At 43.2% G+C, this 26,284-nt stretch overlaps 2 protein-coding genes across 4 annotated transcripts in view; one reads left to right on the plus strand and one right to left on the minus strand.

Annotated features, from left to right (window-relative positions):
- rnf7 (ring finger protein 7) lies at window positions 1-5,428 on the minus strand. 2 transcript variants are annotated; one of them, XM_086261022.1, is made up of 4 exons: window positions 5,354-5,428; window positions 1,028-1,203; window positions 879-926; window positions 1-503 (listed from the first exon to the last, which is right to left on the minus strand). In XM_086261022.1, the coding sequence occupies exons 2-4, from the start codon at window positions 1,191-1,193 to the stop codon at window positions 385-387; spliced, it is 333 nt and encodes a 110-aa protein (XP_086117148.1). In that variant the 5' UTR covers window positions 1,194-1,203; window positions 5,354-5,428; the 3' UTR covers window positions 1-384. The 2 variants fall into 2 exon arrangements, with proteins under 2 accessions (XP_086117148.1, XP_086117149.1); XM_086261023.1 differs by lacking the exon at window positions 5,354-5,428 and adding an exon at window positions 3,283-3,305.
- The window catches only part of LOC147314246 (transmembrane protein 255B), a 26,910-nt gene continuing 2,139 nt past the window's right edge, over window positions 1,514-26,284 (plus strand). Inside the window, exons 1-10 of one of the 2 annotated variants that reach the window (XM_086261021.1) lie at window positions 1,514-1,831; window positions 4,383-4,552; window positions 16,295-16,394; window positions 17,210-17,349; window positions 17,649-17,711; window positions 19,445-19,534; window positions 19,775-19,855; window positions 20,001-20,086; window positions 20,759-20,918; window positions 25,624-25,734. In XM_086261021.1, coding sequence (XP_086117147.1) covers window positions 4,481-4,552; window positions 16,295-16,394; window positions 17,210-17,349; window positions 17,649-17,711; window positions 19,445-19,534; window positions 19,775-19,855; window positions 20,001-20,086; window positions 20,759-20,918; window positions 25,624-25,734 — 903 coding nt within the window. In that variant the 5' untranslated portion in view covers window positions 1,514-1,831; window positions 4,383-4,480. Of the gene's footprint in view, window positions 1,832-4,382; window positions 4,553-16,291; window positions 16,395-17,209; window positions 17,350-17,648; window positions 17,712-19,444; window positions 19,535-19,774; window positions 19,856-20,000; window positions 20,087-20,758; window positions 20,919-25,623; window positions 25,735-26,284 lie in introns of both variants that reach the window. The other variant, XM_086261019.1, reaches the window with a different exon arrangement.

Raw genomic sequence — 26,284 nt, forward strand, 5'->3', positions numbered from 1 at the left:
TCATATCATACAGAGTTTATTCAAACTTCTTACTGAAAACCCCCCACATATTACAGATCTTCAGTCTTTTTTTTTTTTAAAAGAAGAGAAAAGGGTCACATATTCAAGGTGTGCCAAACACCACCACAGACACCAATGTAAAGCTAACAAGTGACCAAACAATTCAACATATTTCATCCATCTTCTTCAGGGCTCCATGAGTAACCAGTCTGTGCAGCTTTCATTTTGTCCTTCCTCTGGTACCGGGACTACTGAAAACATGCAATCAATAAGCAGGAGGACAACTGCGGTGTCAGCGGCTCCGCACAAGGCTCTGCAGTGATCACTGCCAAGTCTGTCACCGCTTTGGGGTGCACGCAGGTGTAATCCACCTGGATGTGCAGCTTATTTGCCGATTCTCTGAACCACCCAGTCCTGCTGGCAGAGGGGGCAGCGGTTGTTCTGCTTCACCCACAGGGACATGCAGCAGTTATGGAAGGAGTGGTTGCATTCTCCCCACACAACTGAAACACAAAGGCAGAGCATAAGTGGCACATATTGAAAAACCATTTACAATAAGCTAAAAACAAAACACGACAGTCCTATTCATTAAAGGCATTTACCATGCAAAAATAGCACCCCAAGGATTAGATTAGGTGCCCTTTGATACCTTATATTTATATCAAAATGCTAATAAATTGTCATATAAAATCTCTGCTTTATATTTTAAAAGAAAGAAGTAAAAGGTTATTATCTTGTATTTTGCCTGGCTCAACGAGTTTGTCTAACAGCTCCAACTAGCTACTGTTAGCTTCTTCTTTTTTCCCCCTTTTTTCTATAGATTAACCTGCCGAGTGTCTGTGCTGCTAATAAATATGTCAGTGCTGGCAGGGTCTTACCAACACAGTCCTCCTGTTTATTTTCCGCCTGGCATCGTAGACACGCATCTGAAAATGAAGAACAATGTTAGAGTACCTCCACACGCCGGGCCGTTCGGGTTTTAAAGGTACAAGTAGCCAAGTTAGCTCCGTTAGCTCCTTGGACTCACCCATTACTTGTACTCGGCAAATGGCACAAGTGTCACACTCAACGTCCCAGCTCCACATAGCTACAGCATTCCACTTCTTCAGGGAAAACATCTTGTCCCCACCCGACTTGGAGCCCGACGAAGTATTGTGAGAGAGGACTAAACCTGGCTCGTCGCCGTCATCCATCTCTGCCGCACTGTAAATACACGCAGCTTAGCTAGGCTAAACAAAATGGATGAAACAGCTGGGTGATGCTAGCGCCAATGCTAGCAGGTTTAGCATGTGTCTTGTCTCCATAGAGACAGAAGAGGGCACTGTTTACCAGGAATTATCCACGTCCCAAAGGAACCGCACACTGACTAGTCTCTGCTTCACTTTCTCATTTTGCAGGAAAAAGTTTAATCTTTGAAATACTGAATGTCCTCAATACTTTATGGTAACATAAAATAATTAAATCTTAAGAAGTATATTTAAAATACTGTGTAAAAGTCTTGAGGCGCTCCCATTTTTTATATTTCTCAAGAAAATACATTTGAAAAAACAGCATATAAGACAAAAACAGAATTAGTACAGTTCTAGTGAGTTTAAAAGTCAACCTTTATTTCTCAACACATTCTGAACTCTCTTAGGCAAACTTTCTTTTAATTTCTTTAAGCAGTCTTCAGGAATAGTTCTGCAGGCTTCTTGAAGGACATTCAAATCTCTTCTTTGGATGTTGGCTGCCTGTGTGTAGTGTTCTCGGTTAAAATGATCCCACATTGCCTCAATAATGTTGAGGTTCGGGCTCTGGGGAGGCCCATCCATGACTGATGGTCTTACAATGAGTGAGTCCAATATGTTTTTTGTCAACTAGATGTTTTCCATGTGGTACTGAATAGTGGATCAAAACATGATGGTATTTTCTGAGTTCATAATTACACCTATTTTGGTGAGATTACCAACACTACTGGCTGAAATGCAACCCCAGTTCAACTGTCGTAAACACTCACTGTTATGCCTCTCTCCTGACCTCCCTGTTTCACTTCCTTAACAATGGCTTCCTGACAGCCATTGTTAAGGCACACACACATTGGCAAGCTACATTGTAGCCACAGCTGCCCTGGGGCGCACTGACAGAGGCAAGGCTGCCGGACACTGGCGCCACCGGGCCCTCTGACCACCACCGGTAGGCAAACATGGGGTTAGTATCTTGCCCAAGGATATTTGGCATGCAGCCAGGAGGCAGCCTGGGATCGAACCACCGACCTTCTGCCACCTGAGCTACAGCCACCCCACTGTAGCTCACCCCACTACCCAACAGTAGGATCAGCTGAAGGGCCAGTTGTCAGGTCTTGGTTGAATTTCATTGTTTATACATTTAACTAAAGACGTGTTTAAAAATGTTCAGGTACCAGGATTGGACTAAAAATAAATAAATAAATAAATAAATAAATAAGGGATAAGCAAGAAGCTGTTTGATATTTTTGCTAAACTGTGTTTGTGATTGTTTTTTTTTTATAGATCTCTGCAATAACCAAGAAGAAACTATAAAAATCTGTAGCCTACATATTCCGGGAGCTTTGAACCTTCCATTTAGACCCATATACTGATCAGTAAAGTGTATACTTAGGTCACAGAGCAACAATTTCAAGGATCATTTTGTGCAGCAAGGTGTGCAGAAACTGTCAGTTTTTCACCAAGAGATTAAATACACACCAATCAGGTCATTATGACCACTGTCATGAATTACACTAATCATCTCTTCAACACGGCACCTGACGGTGGTTGGGATAGATCAGTGAGTAAACACTTTGTCTTCAAAGTTGATGTGTTGGAAGAAGGAAAAATGGGCGAGTGTAAGGATTTGAGCGAGTTTGACAAGGGCCAAATTGTGGGAGCTAGACAACTACGTGAGAGCATCCCCATAACTGCAGCTCTTGTGGGGTGTTCCCGGTCTGCAGTGCTAAGTATCCTTCAAAAGTGGTCCAAGGAAAGGATAGTGGTGAACCATCGACAGGGTCGCCCGAACCAACAGATAACCTACTGCTAAACTGCTGAAAAAGTTAATGCTGGTTTTGATGGAACACAGTCAGAATACACATTTTGTTGTGTAGTGGGCTGTGTAGCTTCAGACCGGTCAGGATGCCCATACTGACTCCTTTCTACTGCCAAAAGCATGAACAATGAGCCTGTGAGAATCAGAACTGGACCAAGGAGGAGTGGAAGAAGGTGGTCTGGTCTAATGAATCACGTTTTCCTTTACTTTACGTGGATGGCTGGTGCATGTGTTGCTCACCTGGAGATCACCTGGCACCAGGATGCGCTATGGGGAAAAAAGCAAGAGCCAGTGTGATGCTTCAAGCACAGTTTTGCTAGGAAACCTCAGGACCTGCCATCCATGTGGATGATAACTTGACACACACCACCAATATTGTTGCAGACTGCGTACACTGATTCATGGAAACGGTACTCCCTGATAGCTGTGGCCTCTAGAAGCACAACAATGAGTTTGAGGTGTTGACTTGGCCTCCAAATTCCACAGTTCCTCAATGCAATCGAGGAACTGTGGGATGTGCTGGAAAAACAAGTCTGATCTGTGGAGGCCTCACCTCATGACTTACAGAACTTAAAGGTTCTGTTGTTAACATCTTGGTGCCAGATACCACAGCACGCCTTCAGTGGAGTCCATGCCTCAATGGCTCAGTGCTGTTTTGGCAGCAAAATGGGGGCTGCCACAATATTAGGCAGGCGCTTATAATGCTATAAATGATTGGTGTATATACCTCTGTCAGAAAGATTTTTCTGTGTTCTGAATGCATGTTTTACAGCTGCAAACGCCTTTCACAAGCCTCCAACAACTAAACGCAGATAACGTTTACCAAACAAAGATGGACTATGTTTAACATATGACTATACAACCTCCAATACACCAGTGCAAACACGCAAATGAAGAGAAGCAGTGAAATCATATAGTTCCTTTCCCATCCTCTTCTCAACTCAAAATTTAAAAGCAAGCAGACAAATGCTCCTGAAGGATTACATGTTTAAAGAATTTGAGGTGAAGCTGGAGCTTTGTCTGATGTCAACACTAGAAGGTCTTTAAATCACTTAAGATACTGCTTTTACCTCCTTATGTCACCTCATGTGACATCTCCATAAAATACGTTTGTTTCCTATATCCAGCTAACTGCTGGGATTTCTTTAACCACCGCTAATCAAACTCAGGTCGGTGGGGGACTGGAGCCTATCCCAGGCGTTACTAGGTGAGAGGCGGGGTACATTCTGGACAACTCAGCAGTCTATTATGAGCTAACAAGGAGAGGCAATCAGTCATGCTCACACTTACAAGTATGACCAACTTATAATCAGCAATTAACCTAACATGCATGTCTTTAGACTGTGGCAGGAAGTCGGGGTACTCGGGGAGAACCTGTGCAGACACAGAGGGAAGTATGCAAACTCCACACAGAAGTATCTGAACTGAAGACATCATAATGAGGTCAAGGGAGAGTGTGCTATCTGTGAGGTTCAATAGGACCCCAAGTATGAGACTGCTGCTCATCAGAGTGAGTAAAAACTCTGCAATCACAATTAGTGCATATACATACAGAGATTCCTTGATTTGTCAGTCAGATGTCACCTTGTTTGTGATCATTTTTTTTGAAAGTTAGTTTAGGATTATGAACCTGAAAGGACCACATCAGCAGACAGGTCAGGCTCTTTATTGGTTCAGCAGCAAATCTACTGTCCTGTCTTGAAGAGGAATCCCCAGTTAAAATCTAGTATTAAAAGCTTATTGGCCTAATTAAAAGACAAACTGTTGTTCATTGAAGTAATCTTTCCTCCAGGGCTATGACTCAAAACGGGTAACTTCTGATTTTAAGTAGAACTTTTTATATATATATATTTTAAGATACAGAGATCAATAAATTTAGAAATACGAATTAATTACCTTGTATTTAAACCATGGATTTTAAACACTGATTCCACACTCTGTGGTTGTATTTAAATGGCTGTATGATTGATATGATTAAAAAAGACCATAAGCCCCCCACATCTTTTAAAAGACCCGCAGTCTTTCTGTGCAAGATTTTCCAACAGGTACCCTGCGCAATAGTGAGCACGCCACTGTAAACGTGAGAACAAAACTGAACCACATCGATATCAAACTCACTCTGAACTGCTCTTCATTTTAAATCCTGATGCATGCTCGATCATCCATTCAGCACCAAGCTAGCCAGCGCATGGCTTTAGCTTGCTATTTAAAAGCAGATGATAGATTTTAAAGGACTAATAATGTGTGACTTTTTAATACAACAACACATATAATTGCTCTGATCTATAAAAATGACAAAATACCTCCTCACCTCAAAGTTTTTGACCGCGGTAAAGTGAGCCGTCATTTGTGAGCCGTGGTCAAGCCAGCCGCCTCCTATCCGCCGCATAAATTTCCTTGCGCTTTTACACCAGTCTTTACGGTAGCGCCTTTTCGCTTTATGTGCCGATTGAAAGCCTATACCCGCGCGCACGTGCACAAATTACAATGTAACGGCCCGATACAGTCAATACAATTATGGAAATGTCAGAAATTCATTAAAAATCATCCTGAGTAGTTGATGTACAACTTTCAACACATCCCCTCTCTGGGACACCTACTGTACCTGTGTGCCAATTTTCATCCAGATTTACTGTAGAATTCCTCAGAAATTAAAGGAAACTTATATTCAATTCAGTACAGTCAATACAATAGAATTATGTCAATTTTCAGAAATTCATTAAAAATCATCCTGAGTAGTTGATGTCCAACTTTCAGCACATCCCCCCTCTGGGACACCTACTGTACCTGTGTGCCAGGTTTCAGCCAGATTTACTGTAGAACTCCTCAGAAATTAAAGGGTACTTGTATCCAATGCAGTCGGCCAATACAGTAGAATTATGTCAATTTTCAAAAATTCATTAAAAATCATCCTGAGTAGTTGATGTCCAACTTTCAACACATCTCCCCTCTGGGACACCTACTGTACCTGTGTGCCAAGTTTCATCCAAATTTACTGTAGAATTCCTCAGAAATTAAAGGGTACTTTATTCAATTCAATACAGTCAATACAATTATGGAAATGTCAGAAATTCATTAAAAATCATCCTGAGTAGTTGATGTACAACTTTCAACACATCCCCCCTCTGGGACACCTACTGTACCTGTGTGCCAATTTTCATCCAGATTTACTGTAGAATTCCTCAGAAATTAAAGGGTACTTTATTCAATTCAATACAGTCAATACAATAGAATTATGTCAATTTTCAAAAATTCATTAAAAATCATCCTGAGTAGTTGATGTACAACTTTCAACACATCCCCTCTCTGGGACACCTACTGTACCTGTGTGCCAATTTTCATCCAGATTTACTGTAGAATTCCTCAGAAATTAAAGGGTACTTTATTCAATTCAATACAGTCAATACAACAGAATTATGTCAATTTTCAAAAATTCATTAAAAATCATCCTGAGTAGTTGATGTCCAACTTTCAACACATCCCCCCTCTGGGACACCTACTGTACCTGTGTGCCAGGTTTCATCCAGATTTACTGTAGAATTCCTCAGAAATTAAAGGGTACTTGTATCCAATGCAGTCGGCCAATACAGTAGAATTATGTCAATTTTCAAAAATTCATTAAAAATCATCCTGGGTAGTTGATGTACAACTTTCAACACATCCCCCCTCTGGGTCACCTACTGTACCTGTGTGCCAAGTTTCATCCAGATTTACTGTAGAACTCCTCAGAAATGAATGGAAACATTTATTCAATTCAATACAGTCAATACACTACAATTATGGAAATTTCAAAAATTCATTAAAAATCACCCATAATAGTTGAGGTCCAACTTTCAACACTTTCTTACTCTGGGCATCCTACCGTACCTCTGGGCCAAGTTACATCTCAATTCACTGTAATCTTTATCAAAAATTGAAAGAACAATTATATGTCAATGCTGGATGTGTGTCCTTTCAAAGTGACACTAAATAACAGAACTCAGGCACATCAGGGAATAATCCAAAAGGCGGATTTATTAAACAAAAACAACATACAAAATATCTCTAACCCATACTACATAACCTAAAAAGAAACAAAGGGACACCTAGAAGCACAAGGAAACAATACTGAAAGGGCAAGAGACACAGTCCAAACACAATCCACAACTAAAATGCCAAAAGAACAAGTCATCCCACATAGCAGACGGGTCTTGCCTGGATCTGGTGTCAAGCCGGCACTGCTGGCTGACTTCTGGCATGGTAAGATGGCACTGTTTATGTGATGGCATGCCACATTTGGCCTGATTGGGTGAATGTGACATGTTGTATAGAGCACTTTGAGTAATATGGGTGAGTAAAAAAGTGCTGTATAAGAATCAGTCCATTCACTGTCTGAACAGAGTTTCGTCATGTTACTTTTGCACTATTATGTTCCAGCACATGTTGTTATTACATGGCTTACATGGCTAAGGTACAAATTAGGCTGACATCTGGGGCCAGAGCTGAAACTGTTCTGGGCCAGCACAGGGCCAGCAGTGTGTCTGCAACTGGCCTTGTGCTGGCTCATGTGTGGGCCACCTCTGGTAAACCAGATCTGGGCCACCATAGGGCCGTCATTCTTTGCGGTACGCAGGCCATGTGTAAGCACATTGTGTGGGACAGATCCAGGCCATACCAATTTTGCTATGTGGGAGGAATTATGTAAAAATAGAAACATCATAAAAATGAAAATGAACATAAAGTAAAATGTACTGAAAAGAACATCAGTATGGCCATCATTATTTGCTTGGAAAGTCTAAAGTTCCATGGCTTTGAACAGCCAGAGAACGCAATGCCCAGCTTAGAATGACTAAAAGTAACTTCTTTTAACATTCTGTCATTCTGCTTCTATATCAAAAATCCACTAAAAATAGTCATTTGAAAAAAAATATTCGCCACTTTTCATCAGTTTGGGTTCCTCTGTTTATAGCAATTTTTAGAAAAGAACCCAATACCTTTGTCACTATACAGTTGTACAGTGAGATACAGAGCATCTCCTACTCATTGCAAACATGCTGGGAGGGTGGCTCTATCCGCCTTAGTGCAGCTGCTGTACCATACTGTGATGCAGTAAGTTAGTAGGCTCTCAATGGGCGAGTGGTGGAAGGGTGAGCTGTAGTCCACAAAGAGCATTCTGGCGTAGCTCTGCCGCTGTTCTAGGTGACTCAGCACCGAGTGGAGGGTGATGGCATCTTCTGTGAATCTGTTTGCACGGTATGCAAACTGGTGGGGGTCGAATTCTGGGGGGAGGTAATCCTTGGTGTGCTGAAGGACTAGTTTCATGATTACCGGTGTGAGGGCCACAGGGCAATAATAGTTCAGGCTGGTGATGGGAGACTTCTTTGGTACTGGGATGATTGTGGCTGATTTTAGACAGGATGGGATGGCTGCTTCATCCAGTGAGAGGTTGAAGATTCTGGTGGAGATGAGGGTGAGCTGGTGGGCACATGGTCTTAGCACTTTACCACGTATTCCGTCTGGATGCCTTCCTGGGGTTCACTGCTAGGAACACTCATCTGACATCGTGCTCCGTTACAGTGAATGGAGCGGTGCAGGAACCAGGTGAGGATGAGGATGGGAGCAGGGCTGAGGCAGATGAATGCTGCTGTTGTGGTGTTTCAAAGCGGGCAAAGAAGCTGTTTATGTCCTCTGCTAGCTGCACACTCAGGTTTTCTGTTTTCACAGTTCTGCCTCTGTGGTTTATGATGTCTGTTATTCCATGCCATGTGTTGTTGCTGGACAGGTGGGACCCCTTTTCAGGTCAGCTCGAGCAGACCTGTACAGAGCTCTGTCAACAGACCTACAGGGAGTGCAGAATTATTAGGCAAGTTGTATTTTTGAGGAATAATTTTATTATTGAACAACAACCATGTTCTCAATGAACCCAAAAGACTCATTAATATCAAAGCTGAATGTTTTTGGAAGTAGTTTTTTTTTTTTTTTTTTTTTTTTTTTTTTAGTTATTTTAGGGGGATATCTGTGTGTGCAGGTGACTATTACTGTGCATAATTATTAGGCAACTTCACAAAAAACAAATATATACCCATTTCAATTATTTATTTTTACCAGTGAAACCAATATAACATCTCCACATTCACAAATATACATCTCAGAATCAGAATCAGAATCGTGTTTATTGGCCAAGTACAGTGGGGCAAAAAAGTATTTAGTCAGCCACCGATTGTGCAAGTTCCCCCACCTAAAATGATGACAGAGGTCAGTAATTTGCACCAGAGGTACACTTCAACTGTGAGAGACAGAATGTGGAAAAAAAAAAATCCATGAATCCACATGGTAGGATTTGTAAAGAATTTATTCGTAAATCAGGGTGGAAAATAAGTATTTGGTCAATAACAAAAATACAACTCAATACTTTGTAACATAACCTTTGTTGGCAATAACAGAGGTCAAACGTTTACTATAGGTCTTTACCAGGTTTGCACACACAGTAGCTGGTATTTTGGCCCATTCCTCCATGCAGATCTTCTCGAGAGCAGTGATGTTTTGGGGCTGTCGCCGAGCAACACGGACTTTCAACTCCCGCCACAGATTTTCTATGGGGTTGAGGTCTGGAGACTGGCTAGGCCACTCCAGGACTTTCAAATGCTTCTTACGGAGCCACTCCTTTGTTGCCCGGGCGGTGTGTTTTGGATCATTGTCATGTTGGAAGACCCAGCCTCGTTTCATCCTCAAAGTTCTCACTGATGGAAGGAGGTTTTGGCTCAAAATCTCACGATACATGGCCCCATTCATTCTGTCCTTAACACGGATCAGTCGTCCTGTCCCCTTGGCAGAAAAACAGCCCCATAGCATGATGTTTCCACCCCCATGCTTCACAGTAGGTATGGTGTTCTTGGGATGCAACTCAGTATTCTTCTTCCTCCAAACACGACGAGTTGAGTTTATACCAAAACGTTCTACTTTGGTTTCATCTGACCACATGACATTCTCCCAATCCTCTGCTGTATCATCCATGTGCTCTCTGGCAAACTTCAGACGGACCTGGACATGCACTGGCTTCAGCAGCGGAACACGTCTGGCACTGCGGGATTTGATTCCCTGCCGTTGTAGTGTGTTACTGATGGTGACCTTTGTTACTTTGGTCCCAGCTCTCTGCAGGTCATTCACCAGGTCCCCCCGTGTGGTTCTGGGATCTTTGCTCACCGTTCTCATGATCATTTTGACCCCACGGGATGAGATCTTGCGTGGAGCCCCAGATCGAGGGAGATTATCAGTGGTCTTGTATGTCTTCCATTTTCTGATGATTGCTCCCACAGTTGATTTTTTCACACCAAGCTGCTTGCCTATTGTAGATTCACTCTTCCCAGTCTGGTGCAGGTCTACAATACTTTTCCTGGTGTCCTTCGAAAGCTCTTTGGTCTTGGCCATGGCGGAGTTTGGAGTCTGACTGTTTGAGGCTGTGGACAGGTGTCTTTTATACAGATGATGAGTTCAAACAGGTGACATTCATACAGGTAACGAGTGGGGGACAGAAAAGCTTCTTACAGAAGACGTTACAGGTCTGTGAGAGCCAGAGATTTTCCTTGTTTGAGGTGACCAAATACTTATTTTCCACCCTGATTTAAGAATAAATTCTTTACAAATCCTACCATGTGGATTCATGGATTTTTTTTTCACATTCTGTCTCTCACAGTTGAAGTGTACCTCTGGTGCAAATTACTGACCTCTGTCATCATTTTAAGTGGGGGAACTTGCACAATCGGTGGCTGACTAAATACTTTTTTGCCCCACTGTATATGTGCAGACACATACAGGGAATTTGGTTCCGGTAGATGGTGGCTCTCAAGCACAGCAATGTAAATCTCACACACACACACACACACACACACACACACACACACACACACACACACACACACACACACACAAGTGTCTATATATACACACATTACACATACATACACAAAGCTGTGTAAACCAACTATAAATAACGAATCTAACCTTATATACATAAAATACAGAAATGAATGAGGTGGAATGAATACTACAACATGTACATAAGGTGCAGTTGCAGTCTGGCAGTGGGAGCAGTGTGACAGGTCAACTGTTAAGAAGGGAGATGGCGAGGGGAAAGAAACTGTTCCTGTGTCGGGTGGTCCTGGTCTGCAGGCTTCTGTACCGTCTGCCAGAGGGCAGCAGATCAAAAAGTCTGTGTGCAGGGTGTGAGGGGTCTGCGATGATTTTCCCTGCCCGTTTCCTGGTTCTTGAGAGGTACAGATCCTGGATGGAGGGCAGGGGGGGGCGCTGATGATCCTTTCTGCTGCCCGTACAGTCCGCTGCAGTCTGCTCCTGTCCTGTTTAGTGGCTGCTCCATACCAGACTGTGATGGAGGAGCACAGGACAGACTCAATGACCGCAGTGTAGAACTGGATCAGCAGCTCCTGTGGAAGACTGTACTTCCCCAGTTGTCTCAGGAAGTACATCCTCTGCTGGGTCTTTTTGAGGATGGAGTTGATGTTGGTCTCCCACTTCAGGTCCTGGGAGATGGTTGTACCCAGGAACTTGAAGATCTTCACAGTCAACACAGGGCTGTCTGATATGGTGAGGGGGAGCAGAGTTGAGGGATGTCTCCTGAAGTCCACTGTCATCTCTACAGTCTTAAGAGTGTTCAGCTCCAGATTGTGCTGACTGCACCAGAGTACCAGCCGCTCAACTTCCTGCCGGTATGCAGACTCATCACCATCTTGAATGAGGCCAATGACAGTGGTGTCATCTGCAAACTTTAGGAGTTTGACAGCAGAGTTATTGGAGGTGCAGTCGTTAGTGTAGAGGGAGAACAGTAGTGGTGAGAGGACACATCCTTGAGGGCACCAATACTGAGGGACCGGGTTTCAGAGGTGATCTCCCCCAGCCTCACTTGTTGCTTTCTGTCTGTCAGGAAGCTGGTGATCCACTGACAGGTAGCTGGTGACACGCTGAGCTGGGAGAGTTTGGAGGAAAGAAGTTCAGGCACAATGGTGTTAAAAGCCGAACTAAAGTCCACAAACAGGACCCTGGCATAAGTTCCCGGGCGGCCAAGGTGTTGCAGGATGTAATGCAGCCCCGTGTTCACTGCATCATCCACTGACCTGTTTGCCCGGTAGGCAAACTGCAGAGGGTCCAGCTGGTGGCCTGTAATGTCTTTCAGATGGGCTAACACCAGTCTTTCGAAGGATTTCATGACCACAGACGTCAAGGCGACAGGTCTGTAGTCATCCAGTCCTGTGATGGTGGGTTTCTTGGGAACAGGGATGATGGTGGAGCGTTTGAAGCAGGAGGGAACTTCACACAGCTCCAGGGATCTGTTGAAGATGCGAGTAAAGATGGGAGCCAGCTGTTCAGCACAGGTTTTGAGGCAGGAGGGTGAGACGCCATCTGGTCCGGGGGCTTTCCTGGGCTTCTGTTTCTGGAATAGTCGGCTCACATCCTGAGTGTGTATTCTTAGTTTCAGGGAGGAGGAAAGGGGGGTGAGAGGTGTGGTGGAGGTCGTTGAGTCTGGGTTGGAGAGGGTGGTGGTGGTCGTTGAGTCTGGATTGGGGAGGGTGGGGGTGGTCGTTGAGTCTTGATTGGGGAGGGGCAGGGTGAAGGGGGGAGAGGTGGAAGGTGTGTTGGGGGTCAATGTCTGAAGCAATGTCCCTGGGGAGGGGAGGGTGGGGCGTGGGAGTCTGTCCGTCTCAAACCTGCAATAGAAAGTGTTTAACTCGTTGGCCAGGTCTTTGTTTGCTTCAATAGTGGGTGGGGGGCGTCTGTAGCTGGTGATTTCCTGCAGGCCCCTCCACACTGACGCAGGGTCGTTGGCTGAGAGCCGTTCTTCCAGCTTCTGGGAGTAGATGCTTTTAGCTGCTTTGATCTCCTTGGTCAGTGTGTTCCTGGCTTGCTTGTACAGGACCCTGTCACCACTTCTGTAAGCGTCCTCCTTGGCCTTGCGAAGATGTTGGAGTTTAGGAGTGAACCATGGTTTATTGTTGTTGTATGTGCAAAAGGTCTTTGTTGGCACACACACGTCTTCACAGAAACTGATGTATGATGTCACAGTGTCCGTGAGCTCATCTAGGTCAAAACAGTCCTGCAGTTCCTGCTTTGCTGCGTTAGTCCACTTCTTCACAGTTTTGACTACAGGCTTGGCACGTTTGAGTTTTTGCCTATAAACTGGAATAAGATGGACCATGCAGTGATCAGAATGTCCCAAAGCTGCCCGGGGCACAGAGCGATAGGCATCTTTTAGAGTGGTGTAGCAGTGATCCAGTATGATGTTGTCCCTGGTGGGGCAGTCTATATGCTGTCTGTATTTAGGGAGTTCGTAGTTTAGGTTTGCTCTGTTAAAATCCCCAAGAATAATTGTAAAGGAATCCGGGAATTTCCTCTCCAGGGTAGTAATCTGGTCAGCCAGCTCGCACAGTGCGTTGTTCGCGTTGGCCTGTGGAGGGATGTAAACTCCGACCAGCATGAAGGAAGAAAACTCCCGCGGTGAATAAAAAGGTTTACAGTTGATGAGAAAACTTTCCAAGTGTGGGCTGCAGTGTTTCTGTAACACTGTGACATCAGTACACCAACCTTCATTAATGTAGAAGCAGACTCCACCACCCTTTGTTTTCCCTGAGAGCTCTGTTTCGCGGTCCGCCCGGTGAAGTTGGAAGCCCGGCAGATTTAAGACAGCGTCTGGGACTCGCTCACTGAGCCAGGTTTCAGTGAAGCAGAGGGCAGCAGAGCGTGCAAAGTCCTTGTTAGTCCGGTTTAAGAGCAGTAATTCGTCGACTTTGTTTGGAAGAGAGCGGAGATTCGCGAGGTGAATGGAGGGGAGTGCCGTGCGGAATCCTCGCCGACATTCAAAAACAAAACAACAACAAATCAGCGACCAATATAGCCACCTTTCTTTGCAAGGACACTCAAAAGCCTGCCATCCATGGATTCTGTCAGTGTTTTGATCTGTTCACCATCAACATTGCGTGCAGCAGCAACCACAGCCTCCCAGACACTGTTCAGAGAGGTGTACTGTTTTCCCTCCTTGTAAATCTCACATTTGATGATGGACCACAGGTTCTCAATGGGGTTCAGATCAGGTGAACAAGGAGGCCATGTCATTAGTTTTTCTTCTTTTATACCCTTTCTTGCCAGCCACGCTGTGGAGTACTTGGACGCGTGTGATGGAGCATTGTCCTGCATGAAAATCATGTTTTTCTTGAAGGATGCAGACTTCTTCCTGTACCACTGCTTGAAGAAGGTGTCTTCGAGAAACTGGCAGTAGGACTGGGAGTTGAGCTTGACTCCATCCTCAACCCGAAAAGGCCCCACAAGCTCATCTTTAACGATACCAGCCCAAACCAGTACTCCACCTCCACCTTGCTGGCGTCTGAGTCAGACTGGAGCTCTCTGCCCTTTACCAATCCAGCCACGGGCCCATCCATCTGGCCCATCAAGACTCACTCTCATTTCATCAGTCCATAAAACCTTAGAAAAATCAGTCTTGAGATATTTCTTGGCCCAGTCTTGACGTTTCAGCTTGTGTGTCTTGTTCAGTGGTGGTCGTCTTTGATTTTGATTTTTTGATTGAATCTTTATTTTGAACATGTTGAAAAAGTATAAAAAAAAAATAGAATTAAAAGAGACAAAGCCTTTCTTTCAGCCTTTCTTGCACTGAACATAAGTTCCCTGCAATTTCTGAAGAATATTACAGTAAATCTGGCTGAAACTTGGCCCAGACATACAGCAGGTTTCCCGGAGGAGGGATGTGTTGAAAGTTGGACCTCAACTACTCAGGATGATTTTTAATGAATTTTTGAAAATTGACATAATTCTACTGTATTGGCCGACTGCATTGGATACAAGTACCCTTTAATTTCTGAGGAATTCTACAGTAAATCTGGATGAAACTTGGCACACAGGTACAGTAGGTGTCCCAGAGGAGGGATGTGTTGAAAGTTGTACATCAACTACTCAGGATGATTTTTAATGAATTTTTGAAAATTGACATAATTCTATTGTATTGACTGTATTGAATTGAATATAAGTTTCCTTTCATTTCTGATGAATTCTACAGTAAATCGGGCTGAAACCTGGCACACAGGTACAGTAGGTGTCCCAGAGGGGGGATGTGTTGAAAGTTGTACATCAACTACTCAGGATGATTTTTCATGAATTTTTGAAAATTGACATAATTCTACTGTATTGGCCGACTGCATTGGATACAAGTACCCTTTAATTTCTGAGGAATTCTACAGTAAATCTGGCTGAAACCTGGCACACAGGTACAGTAGGTGTCCTAGAGGAGGGATGTGTTGAAAGTTGTACATCAACTACTCAGGATGATTTTTAATGAATTTTTGAAAATTGACATAATTCTATTGTATTGACTGTATTGCATTGAATACAAGTACCCTTTAATTTCTGAGGAATTCTACAGTAAATCTGGATGAAAATTGGCACACAGGTACAGTAGGTGTCCCAGAGGGGGGATGTGTTGAAAGTTGGACCTCAACTATTCAGGATGATTTTTAATGAATTTTTGAAATAAACATAATTGTAGTGCATTGACTGTATTGCACTGAATATGAGTTTACTGTGATTTCTGTGTAATATTACAGTAAATCTGGGTAAAAACTGGCCCAGAGGTAAAGTAGGTGTCCGAGAAGAGGATTGTGTTGAAAGCTTGGCATCAACTTTTAAGAATGATTTTTAATGAATTTTTGAATATGCAACCAGAATGTCACGATGGCTGTATTGGGCTGTTCCATTGTAATTTGTGTGCGCGCGTGCGTGTTACTGTTCACGCGCGTGCATGTGTGCGCGAGTCTAGGCTTTCAATCAGGATATAAAGCGAAAAGGCGCTACCGTAAAGACTGGTGTAAAAGCGCAAGGAAATTTATGCGGCGGATAGGAGGCGGCTGGCTTGACCGCGGCTCACAATGAGCGCAAAATGTACACATAGTTAATAAAACCACGCCTACGCGTGCAAAGAAAATATGTGACATTAATACATTAGACATGCACCAGCTCTCGGGCAGCCACGTGCTTTTATTTGATTTACAACTCGGGATTGTAAAGGGTCCCAGTGTTATTACCTAATTTAACTGTCAAGTGACTTTCCAGCTGAAGTTCACGGTTCCGACCGTGCTTGAACGCATCGGACGCAGGAGCTCTCCTCTCTCACTGAAGTTGAGCTGCTACACTCATGCAGCTGATGCTTGTGCAGCTCAAACGACTGTTCAAGTGAACGGCTGTTTGCATTCATCAGAAGCTGTCGGAGGGAAATCTGTGTTTCAAAGGAGGATTTATGGTCTGGATTCAGGGAACAGCACCGGGTCGGGACAAACGGAGCCCACAGAGCCGAGCAACAGGTAAGAGAGCGGTGGTGGCATCACAGCTGGATGGGACAGGAGTATTAAACTTGACTGATCATAATAATTCAAATCCCCTTGGATCCAGTTTACTTAATTGTTTTGTTGCTTTTAATCCAATCACGTTTTTGATAAGGCAGGTGAAGTGTTATTTGTTGCAGCACAGTTTGGGGTTTTCACAGAAGCTCAGTGATAAAGGCTGTCAGTAAAACTGATGGTGGTGTTGTAATCATGTCCATAAAGTGTGAAGGTCACGGGAGGAGATGAATCTCACTGCTCCTATGCTTTTAATGTCACATAAACAAGGAAAGAGACAGGAAGCTACATGAACCCTTTCTGCTGTGTTTGTGTGAGCTTTAACTTTTGTCAGTAAACTTCACTAAAGTTTATCTTTCCTGCTTCCTTATAAGAGCTAAAAGATGCTGAACTTTGCATTGTTACACGTTCTAATGTTGTGCTCCAGTGTAACCCTGATATTGTTCCCTAAATTGTGTTTTAAAGTGCACAGATGCTTCCTTTGTTGGCTGCCACTGATATTGTGCGCGCTTTCATGGTTTCTTTGTCCAGTGTTCAGAAACCGTGGATTCAAGTCCATTTCCATGCCTCATTTTATTGAGCTGTAAATATTTCATGGCATGTGAACTAAACAAGATGGGTGTCTGTGGTTGGGTAATAGTTTTCGCAATAAAAGTCAAATAAATGAAATCCAGATAAACAAAATAAACTAAGTTGGGCAGCTGTCGAGATTTGAACCGGCACTGTAACGTTTTAATATGACTGAAACTATGTTTATTTCTTTGTTTGCTGGCTGGCAGACATCATGGTGAAGGTCAGGCGAGCTCTACGGCTGGTGCTGGGCATGCTCAGTCTGTCCCTGCTGCTAGTGGTGCTGGGGGTCTACACAACGACCCGAACAGAGAGCCTGAATGTGACTGGCTATGCATCTGGAGTTATTGTAAGCTGTTTTTAAAAAAAAAAAATCATATTTGATTTTATTTAGTGAGACATCTGGTTGATACGACTAAAGAAATGTAAAAAGTTGTCAGGAGGAACAGGAAAGCATCTCAAGCTGCAGTAGCCAAAGGTTTTGCCTCACTCGGTGCAGATTTGGTAACCTTCATCTGAGTGTGAAATTAATTATGGACGGCTGTATTGATTTATATATATTGATTGATCATTTTAAACTCTTTGCATCTGTTTGGTTTGTAACAAACCGTATGCTTTTAAATTTGGTCCTTTGGATGATTTCTTCAGCTCACCCTTGGATCCTTCCTGGGACTTCTGGGACTCTGGCTGGAAGAAAACCGCAGGCAGCTGGTATGTTCAGCCCTCCCTGCGTCTCTTTAATAGGAATAAATGCAACACGTACATTAAAACAAAAAGCTCTGAAGACGTCTCACTAGTGACAGCACATTATTTTACAGTAACAATGTAACCAATTATAAGACACTGTCATTGGGCTGTTTTCAGTAAGTAAAAAGAAAAAAAATGTATTTTTTTAGGAAAGCGGCACTGATCTGCCTTTATCCAATGGGTGTAGAGTGAGCTAATCCTGGTTTTGTCTGCAGTTATTTGAACTTGTGTGTGTTTCTCTGATAGAAATTCTAATATAAAAAATCCTAAACTGTGAAAAACACCATTAAAAAACTGAGTGTAGCACAAAAGTTGGTTTAAAAAAAGGCAAAATAATGTGAATATCGTCACATGACCTAGACTTTACTACTCAAATGAGGAGAAATAATGTGAAACAGACAATAGATGTTTTTCTGGTTTCTTTCAGTTTAAGTATTCATCACCCACACTTTACGATATATCAAAGGAAGCTTTCAAAACACTTCTAGGTTATGTGAAAACCAGCAGCTTATCCTGTCAACAAAGAGAAAAAAGGCATTGACGACTTTCACTCTGCTTGGATTTGGTCCAGTTTGGATTTTGATCATATCATCTTAGCTGGTGAGCCGCCACAGAAACAGAAACATCATTTGATCCTATTTTGCGTTGAATCGGTGAAAAATGTCAAAGATAAACACAGTTTGACAGCCTTAAACAGACAAGTGGAGGACAAAAGAAGAAGTGGCAGGTCTAAAAACAACTATCTGAAAATCGTGTTTTTAAGAAATAGGGAAAAGAAAATCCAGCAAAGAGCTGACACATGACCTGAGAGACCTTAAGCTGATCCGTCCACTGTTCACTGAAGCCTTGGCAGTAATGATCTCAGTGGAAGTTTGAAATTTCTGGTCCAAATCATCTTCAAGAAAAAGTCAGAAGAGGTACAAAAGTGAGTGTCTACAGCCATCTGTTAAACATGGTGGAGAAAATAGTAAAATCATACTTGGATAGAAAAAGCACACAGTGGAACACCATCAGTCATGGACTGGCCTCCACAGAACCCACAGCTCAACATCACTGAAGCAGAGTGGGATCATCTTGACAGAGAACAGAACAAAAGGCTGCCAACATCCAAAGAAGAGCTTTGAATGTCCTTCAACAAGCCTGGAGAACTGTTCCTGAAGACTGCTTAAAGAAATGACAAGAAAGCTGCCTGAGAGAGTTCAGCCTGTGTTAAGAATAAAGGTGGTCATACCAAAGACTGACTTCAAAAGCTCATTGGAATTATCCACATGCTGTTTTTGCCTCATATGCTGTATTTCCACGTCTGTTTCCAAATGTTTCAGTAAATCGATGCAGCTATTTCCCATTTTCCTGGCAAAATATAAAGAAATTAAGTTTGGCTCAAGACTTTTGCACAGTACTGTTTATATAATTAACAGGTTCCACCTTTAAAAAAATGTCTTTCATAATATTTTACGCCTCTCAAAGTTCGGTTTTTCAAAAAACACGGTTTTAAGTGCTTTGTGAGGAAACCTAATAGCTTCACACCTACGATACACGATCCACATGAAAAAACGCTTATGTGTTGGAGAGAAAGAAAAAAACTTTTCCTCAGCTTTTCTCTGCATTCCTGTCAGGCTTCCCTCCAGCCTTTCATCTGGCACAAATCTTACATTATAGCGCTCTCATTTGTGTTTTCACCTTTGCTTCTCCTCCAGCTGACCGCTGCCATTGTCTTTCTCAGTTTCGGGATCGTCGTCTCTTCTGTGTGCTTGGTGATCGACGGCGTCTGCATTGCCTTAAATATGGTGAGATACCTACACTTGCTTGTAACCTCAGCAGATGGCTGCACAGTTAACTGAAGACTGTGAAGCAATAATAAAGGACCATGCTGACCTCGTGTTACAGTTTCAAATCGGACTGAGTGAATTTTGGAAGAGACCGTTTTATTCGACTTCAAACTTACCACTGTTTGCACCGAATAAAGATTGATTTGAATGGTTCTGGGTGAAATGTTGTGGATTGTTTCTCATGTTAACTTTTGCCAGGACATGCGGCCACTGAAAGCAGGGAGATGTCAGTATTACAGCAGCGGCAACTGCTACATCTATGAGAATTTCTACACTTCTGTGAGTAGAGACACGCTGAAGGAAAACATTATCCTGTGACTAATTCAGATACATAGTCACAACCAGTCTGGATAGATTCGAATGTGCAGGATAAACCTCCAGTTGTGTTGTCTGTATGTTTGTGAGCTTGTGGTTCGCTGCCCAGGTGTCGTGTTGGAGTCTAAAGGAGTCTTGTACCATGACGGTAAGAAGTGGAACCTGTTACTGCTGCGACCTGTATGACTGCGCCAAGTGAGACATTTAATCATTAGTATTCAGTAATCTATGTCATATGTGATCACAGATTGAACAAAATGATAGACACGTTCATATACATCCATACGTTTTGGGGCAAAAACACCTTTTTTTGCATTTTCTCTGTTCACCATCACAGTGGACTTTAAATCAAACTATTAAAGTGTAAATTTGCAGCTTTAATTCAAGGGGTTTAACCAAAGTACTGCATTAACTCTTTATGCATTATAGTCGTTTTTGTACAGTCCCCATTGTGAAATGCCCAAAAGTAATCACATAGTTGTGTGACGAGCAGGTTTATGGTCAGGTGAAGCCTGTTTCCTTATTAATTCATGACAAAATCAGCAAACATCTGAAGTTGATTCAAATTCTTGAAATTGCATTTGGTTGCTGTTCAGAGCTCGACATCCAATGAGTTGTCAGCAGAGATAAGTTAGGTCATCATTAAAAAACTAAATAAACCTACAAGACAGAGAGATGGGAGTGACCAAATCATTGTTAAAATGAATTGGATTGGATTGAGCAGCTCAGCGACACCATAAGGCTTTAACCCCTTCAGTTAAAGCTGAAAGTCTGAACTTCAGTCACAAATATCCTGATCATCCGACTTTTATGTGTTTTGTCTTACAAATCATTGGAACTAACCTGCTCTGTGGCTTTGTTATGCAGTGGAGGCTACCTCAGCAACTACTATGAATTTGTTGGAGTAGAAAGCTGTGAGGAAGTCTTTACAGTGTACATTTTAATTTGGACCCTCGCCGGCCTCAACCTCGTGGCCTTCTTCACAGGAATACTCACCACAGCAGTGCTGGGCAGCATTAGAGAGTTGGTAAGACATTCACAGCAACCTGTGTGTCATCTACATAACAGTGAACCTAAATGTTATATTTCCTGAAAATACTGCAGAGAGGAAGGAGAAAGAAAATAAAGAGCAGAGGTCCCGGGACTGAACCCTGTGGCACACCACAATTAATTGTAGTAGATTGTGATCTGTGTGCATGTATTTACACAAACTACCTTGAACAAAAAAGTGCAACAACACAAAATGTGGTGGATTTTAAAGCTGCACTAGTTGATTTATGACCTGTAGAGCAGGTAGCAAACTGACATCAGACGTCAAACTCACCTTTTTGCACCACGGACCGGTTTATGTCCGACATGACCGGCCTTTAAGGTGTCACGGATAAATACAACAAAATAAAGCCAGTACCGGTACCCAAAAAATTACGATTTATTCATCACACACGGGAAAAGACCCAGGGAAACCAAGTTAATGATAAAAACGATTTTAAAAAATAACAACCGTCAAAATTTCACACCCGTGTGACTTTCTCACAGATTGTTGTTTCAACTACAGGTGGACACATAATGACACCTACATTCATTGAGGAGACCTTGATTCAAATAAAACGTCTAAAAAAAAGTGTTGCCTGCAAGGTGTGGGGAGGGGTGTCTAAATAAAGTTAAGGGAGAAATTTGCCCATTATGTCCTCCTTCGAAGATGGCGGTTGATTGCTAGCAGATATTTCAGGCTAAGGTAACCCTCTAATGTATTTATTACTCTGTCATATCTCAGCCAATGTTGTCCTGTCGCTTCAGTTGCTCTGCTCAGATTTTTAAAAATGTTTAATTTTTAAATTTTCCATTTGGAAACATAAAACAGCCAGCAACAGTTGCAAGACTTTAGCGTAAATAGCACGATAGCAGGCATGTATACTGTAGGGGAGAGATTAATGTTTCGTCTTTACCCCTCACCAGTGCAGAGAGAGCAAAACAGAAAGGAAAAAGGATAACAGGAGAAGGAAAACACTGGAAAGCGAGCGTGGATCATGGCACCATCTGCTCTCACGTTCCTGCTGCACAGTATGCAGTAGCCTAGTGCAGTTGTTCAAAAGGCCAAAAATGATTCCCTCCCAAATATAAAATAAAACCGTCTCACTTTTACAAATTCCCTAGATACTGGTCATTCAACACTGAGTCAGACTAAACTCAACACTGTGAAAATGGAAAAATAATTCTGACTGCATGAAGTGCAGCATCTTAAAGCCAAGCCAAACAGCCATAAAGTCTGTCTCTCATCTCTTTGCGTGCCTTGACTGTAAGAAGTGATTACATCCAACCACAGAATACAGCCTTCCCACTCCTGACCTCCCTACCTCACTTTCTGTACACGGATAAAAAGATCCCAATAAAATAAATAAGTGTCAAAAAGTATGTTATTAATGATGAAAGGTGGTTTGATATTATGGTTTTTCTAATATTAAAAAAAGAAAATCACACAAATCATGCAGACTCCATCACATTTTGAATCACGGGCAGCACATTGTAATACTCACATGTGCTCCTCGCTTCAAGATCATTCTCTCCTGTTTAAAAGAGAAAAACTCTCGCACTGGCTTTACTCATTCATAAGTAGTTTCGTCATCTTATTGTAGCTGCATTTCTTTTTCTTTGTTGAAGTTTCCACTGGAGCGTGCCAGCTTTGTGGTGACTCATGCTCTTCCCTGTTGTGTGGGCAGTGAGATCAGGCTGACCCCAGATGACAGCCTTATTTATTGTTGTAACAACCTCTGCATTAAAGAAAAACTTTAGGAAATGTGTCTGAATTGCAGCGCTAACTGTTGAAAACTAGAACCAATCAAAATTTGGGACGTGCGGGATGAGAGGCAAGAAATAAAAGTGCTAGATAAGATAAGATAAGATAACCTTTATTAGTCCCACACGTGGGAAATTTGTTTTGTCACAGCAGGAAGTGGACAGTGCAAAAGTTATGACGCAAAAATTAGAATACAATAAGAATAAATACAGTACACAGCTGTACAGAATAGAATAAAATAATATACTATATACAGTAGAATAAAATAGAATAAAAATATACAATAAGATAAAAATAGAATACGAATACTATATACAACTGAGTAAAAATACAACGATGCCAGAAAAGATTATTGCACTTAGTGTTATTGCACATGTGTGGATGTGTGTGTTTGTTCAGTTAAAGTCTTTGTTGTGGAGTCTGACAGCAGTGGGGAGGAAAGACCTGCGAAATCTCTCCGTCCCACACCGTGGGTGCCGCAGTCTCCCACTGAAGGAGCTGCTCAGTGCTGTCACAGTCTGCTGCATGGGGTGGGAGACGTTGTCCAACAGGGATGACAGCTTAGCCGCCATTCTCCTGTCACTCACCACCTCCACTGGGTCCAGAGGGCATCCTAGAACAGAGCTGGCCCTTCGGATCACCCTGTTCAGTCTCTTCCTGTCCCCAGCAGAGATGCTGCCGCCCCAGCAGACCACACCATAAAAGATAGCAGAAGCCACCACAGAGTCATAGAAGGTCTTCAGGAGTGGGCCCTCCACCCCAAACGACCTGAGTCTCTGCAGCAGGTACAGCCTGCTCTGCCCTTTCCTGTAGAGGGCGTCTGAGTTATGAGTCCAGTCCAGTCTATTGTTCAGATGAACACCAAGGTACCTGTAGCTGTCCACAGCCTCAATGTCCATACCTTGGATGTTCAGTGGTTGCAGTGGAGAATGCTTGTGCCTGCGGAAGTCTACCACCAGTTCCTTGGTTTTACTGGCGTTGATCTGGAGGTAGTTCAGCTGGCACCAGTCCACAAAGTCTTGAGTCAGTCCTCTGTACTCCTTGTCGTCCCCATCAGTGATGAGGCCGACTATTGCAGAGTCATCAGAGAACTTCTGCAGGAAGCACTGGGTGGAATTGTGGGAGAAGTCTGCAGTGTAGATGGTGAAGAGGAACGGAGCCAGAACCGTTCCCTGTGGGGCCCCCGTACTGCAGACGACCCTGTCCGACACACAGCCCTGAGTCCTCACATACTGTGGTCGGTCGGTGAGGTAGTCCAAAATCCAGGTAGTGAGGTGATGGTCCACTCCAGAGTTCTCCAGCTTGTCCTTCAGGACCGAGGGAAGAATAGTGTTGAAGGCACTGGAGAAATCAAAGAACATGATTCTCACAGTGCTTCCAGCGGTCTCCAGGTGAGCGAGGGAACGATGTAGGAGGTGAATGACGGCATCATCCGCTCCAATGCCAGGCTGGTAGGCAAACTGAAGTGGGTCCAGTGATGAGCTTGTTAGGCGCCGAAGCTGAGCCAGGACCAACCGCTCCAGGGTCTTCATCAGGTGGGATGTCAGAGCCACCGGCCTGTAGCTGTTGAGGTCCTTGGGGCGTGAAGTCTTTGGCACTGGTACAACACAGGAGGTTTTCCAGAGCTGTGGGACTCTTCCCAACCTCAGGCTCAGGTTGAAGAGGTGCTCCATCACCCCACACAGTTGGTCCGCGCAGGACCTGACGACTGAGTCCCGCATGAAGCGGACACCTGATTGCTGTGCAGCCAGAAAATTGTAGTCAGACCACGTGTTGCATTGACACTGTGGTGTACAAGAGCATTGATTTGTCTGCATAATAAACTCTCCCTTACCTCTCATGCATGTCTTGAATGGTCTCTCATAAAAGTTAAATACAAGGAGAGTGATGCAATAACAATGTTCCTGAGACTGCTTGGCAGGCGGTTCTATCAGCAGAGGCTAACAGAGCTGTCTCTGATCCGCTAAACCTCAGTCCATCGGTAACGTTTATCAGAAACATACCTTCACTTTTCCTCCTGCTGCTTCCACTCAAACTGTCACAGACGCAGAGTTCAAAAGACTTTTCCCACCAAACTAAAATCAAAGCTTAGAAAAAAATAACAATTTTCAGAAGTGTTATGTTGCAGCTTCATCACATCGGTGTTGTTTTCACTTTGAGAGATAAGAACAAGAACAAATCAAAGACAAATGTTTTTCACTTCCTTCAATATATCATGTTCAGTGACAGTTTCCACAGAAGACATTGTTGATGCATAAGATAAGATGCAGTCAGTCTGATGTCAGTTTGCTAATGAATGGGGTCAAGTTGGCAATTATATGCAATCTGTTTCCAATAATAGAACAGTTCCCTGAGATAAATCATCAAAAATCACATATCTGCTGTCCTGCTACCCTGAAACCAGAATACGGCCGCTGAGTCAAGCAACCTTGACAGCCAGAGATAAAGATTTTGTAGAGACCCGACACACTGTTCCCGTGTTGCTTAATCGTTTTTATTGATTTTGCACACGAACACTGTTTCCCTGGTTCGGCACAAGCGTCTGCTAGCGTTCCAGCTGTCTCGCGCTATCCCGTCTCTGATCTCCAACCTCACTATAAAAAGGGGGAAACCTGATTAGTTAGATCATGTCCACCTGTCGCTCCAACCTCCCTGGCACTGCTCCTTGAGCTCACTGTACCACCCCTCCCCTGCAGCTGACCCAGGGACCACACCTCCGCCACAGTCAAGATAAGTGTGCCCAGTGTTGGATGGTTTATCAGTTTAGTGGATTTACTGTAAGTTATCTCAGGATGGTGTACGTGTTCGTACTATTCCCAGTATATTTTAATTTATTTAATAAAATATCAATATTTGGTGTCCCAATATCAACTGATTTTTTCCCCTTCTTTGCACTTACCTAATATCATGTGTGTGTGTTTCCCTTTCTTTGCCTCAGTGGAGCAGCAGCCCTGTGGCTGATCCCTCTGAGAAAACAGCATCTTCCCCAACAGCTCCTCTGCTGATGGACGCCAATATACACACAGCACACCAGCTCCACCCAGTCAATGTGAGGTCAACACCGTCTCTCTCACACACACACACGCCAACACACAGAGATACAATTACAAATATATAGTGGCTGTGTGAAGTCTAAACTGTTTCTCGTGTAAACTTCTCGACTGGCCAGCAAACCTCTCTGTTTCCTCCCTATATTAAAAATTCCTTTAAAGCTAATTGTGGTTTCAAAGTGTCACACAAAATGATTTCATGCAGAATTTTTCAGTGTTTCTTTATGATGGACTTTGGAGACCATGGTGTAACTTATCAGCCACAATACTAAAACACTCATAGGTGAAGTGATTTTCTTGTCATGATAGTACCTGTTAGGGGGTGAGATATACATCAGTCAGCAAAGGAATAAATTTAGAAGGTGAGGCGGTAGAAGCTGGAAAATTGGGAAAATGTAAGGATCTAAGAGACTTTTCCAGGGGGAGTCAGAGGACGTAAAAAATGGCAGGCCTTGTGGAGTATTGTGGATATGATGAGCAAAAGTGGATCCAGAAGGACAGCCGGTGAACCAACGAGGGCATCAGAGGAAGTGTGATGATCTGGGCAAA

The sequence above is a fragment of the Aulonocara sp. 'chitande type north' Nkhata Bay genome, linkage group LG14, assembly GCF_057382095.1.
Source record: "Aulonocara sp. 'chitande type north' Nkhata Bay isolate Kocher_YH1m ecotype deep benthic linkage group LG14, A_spYH_male_GT1.1, whole genome shotgun sequence".
Taxonomy (NCBI): Eukaryota; Metazoa; Chordata; class Actinopteri; order Cichliformes; family Cichlidae; genus Aulonocara; species Aulonocara sp. 'chitande type north' Nkhata Bay.

What these genes read in the sequence shown, in the direction of transcription:
- rnf7 (XM_086261022.1), bottom strand. Translation starts at nt 1,193, where the DNA reads ATGGATGACGGCGACGAGCCAGGTTTAGTCCTCTCTCACAATACTTCG. An exon ending in TTGCCGAGTACAAGTAATGG is followed by an intron (nt 927 to 1,027) that starts GTGAGTCCAAGG and finishes CTTCATTTTCAG; the next exon opens with ATGCGTGTCTACGATGCCAG. An exon ending in TAAACAGGAGGACTGTGTTG is followed by an intron (nt 504 to 878) that starts GTAAGACCCTGC and finishes TTTGTGTTTCAG; the next exon opens with TTGTGTGGGGAGAATGCAAC.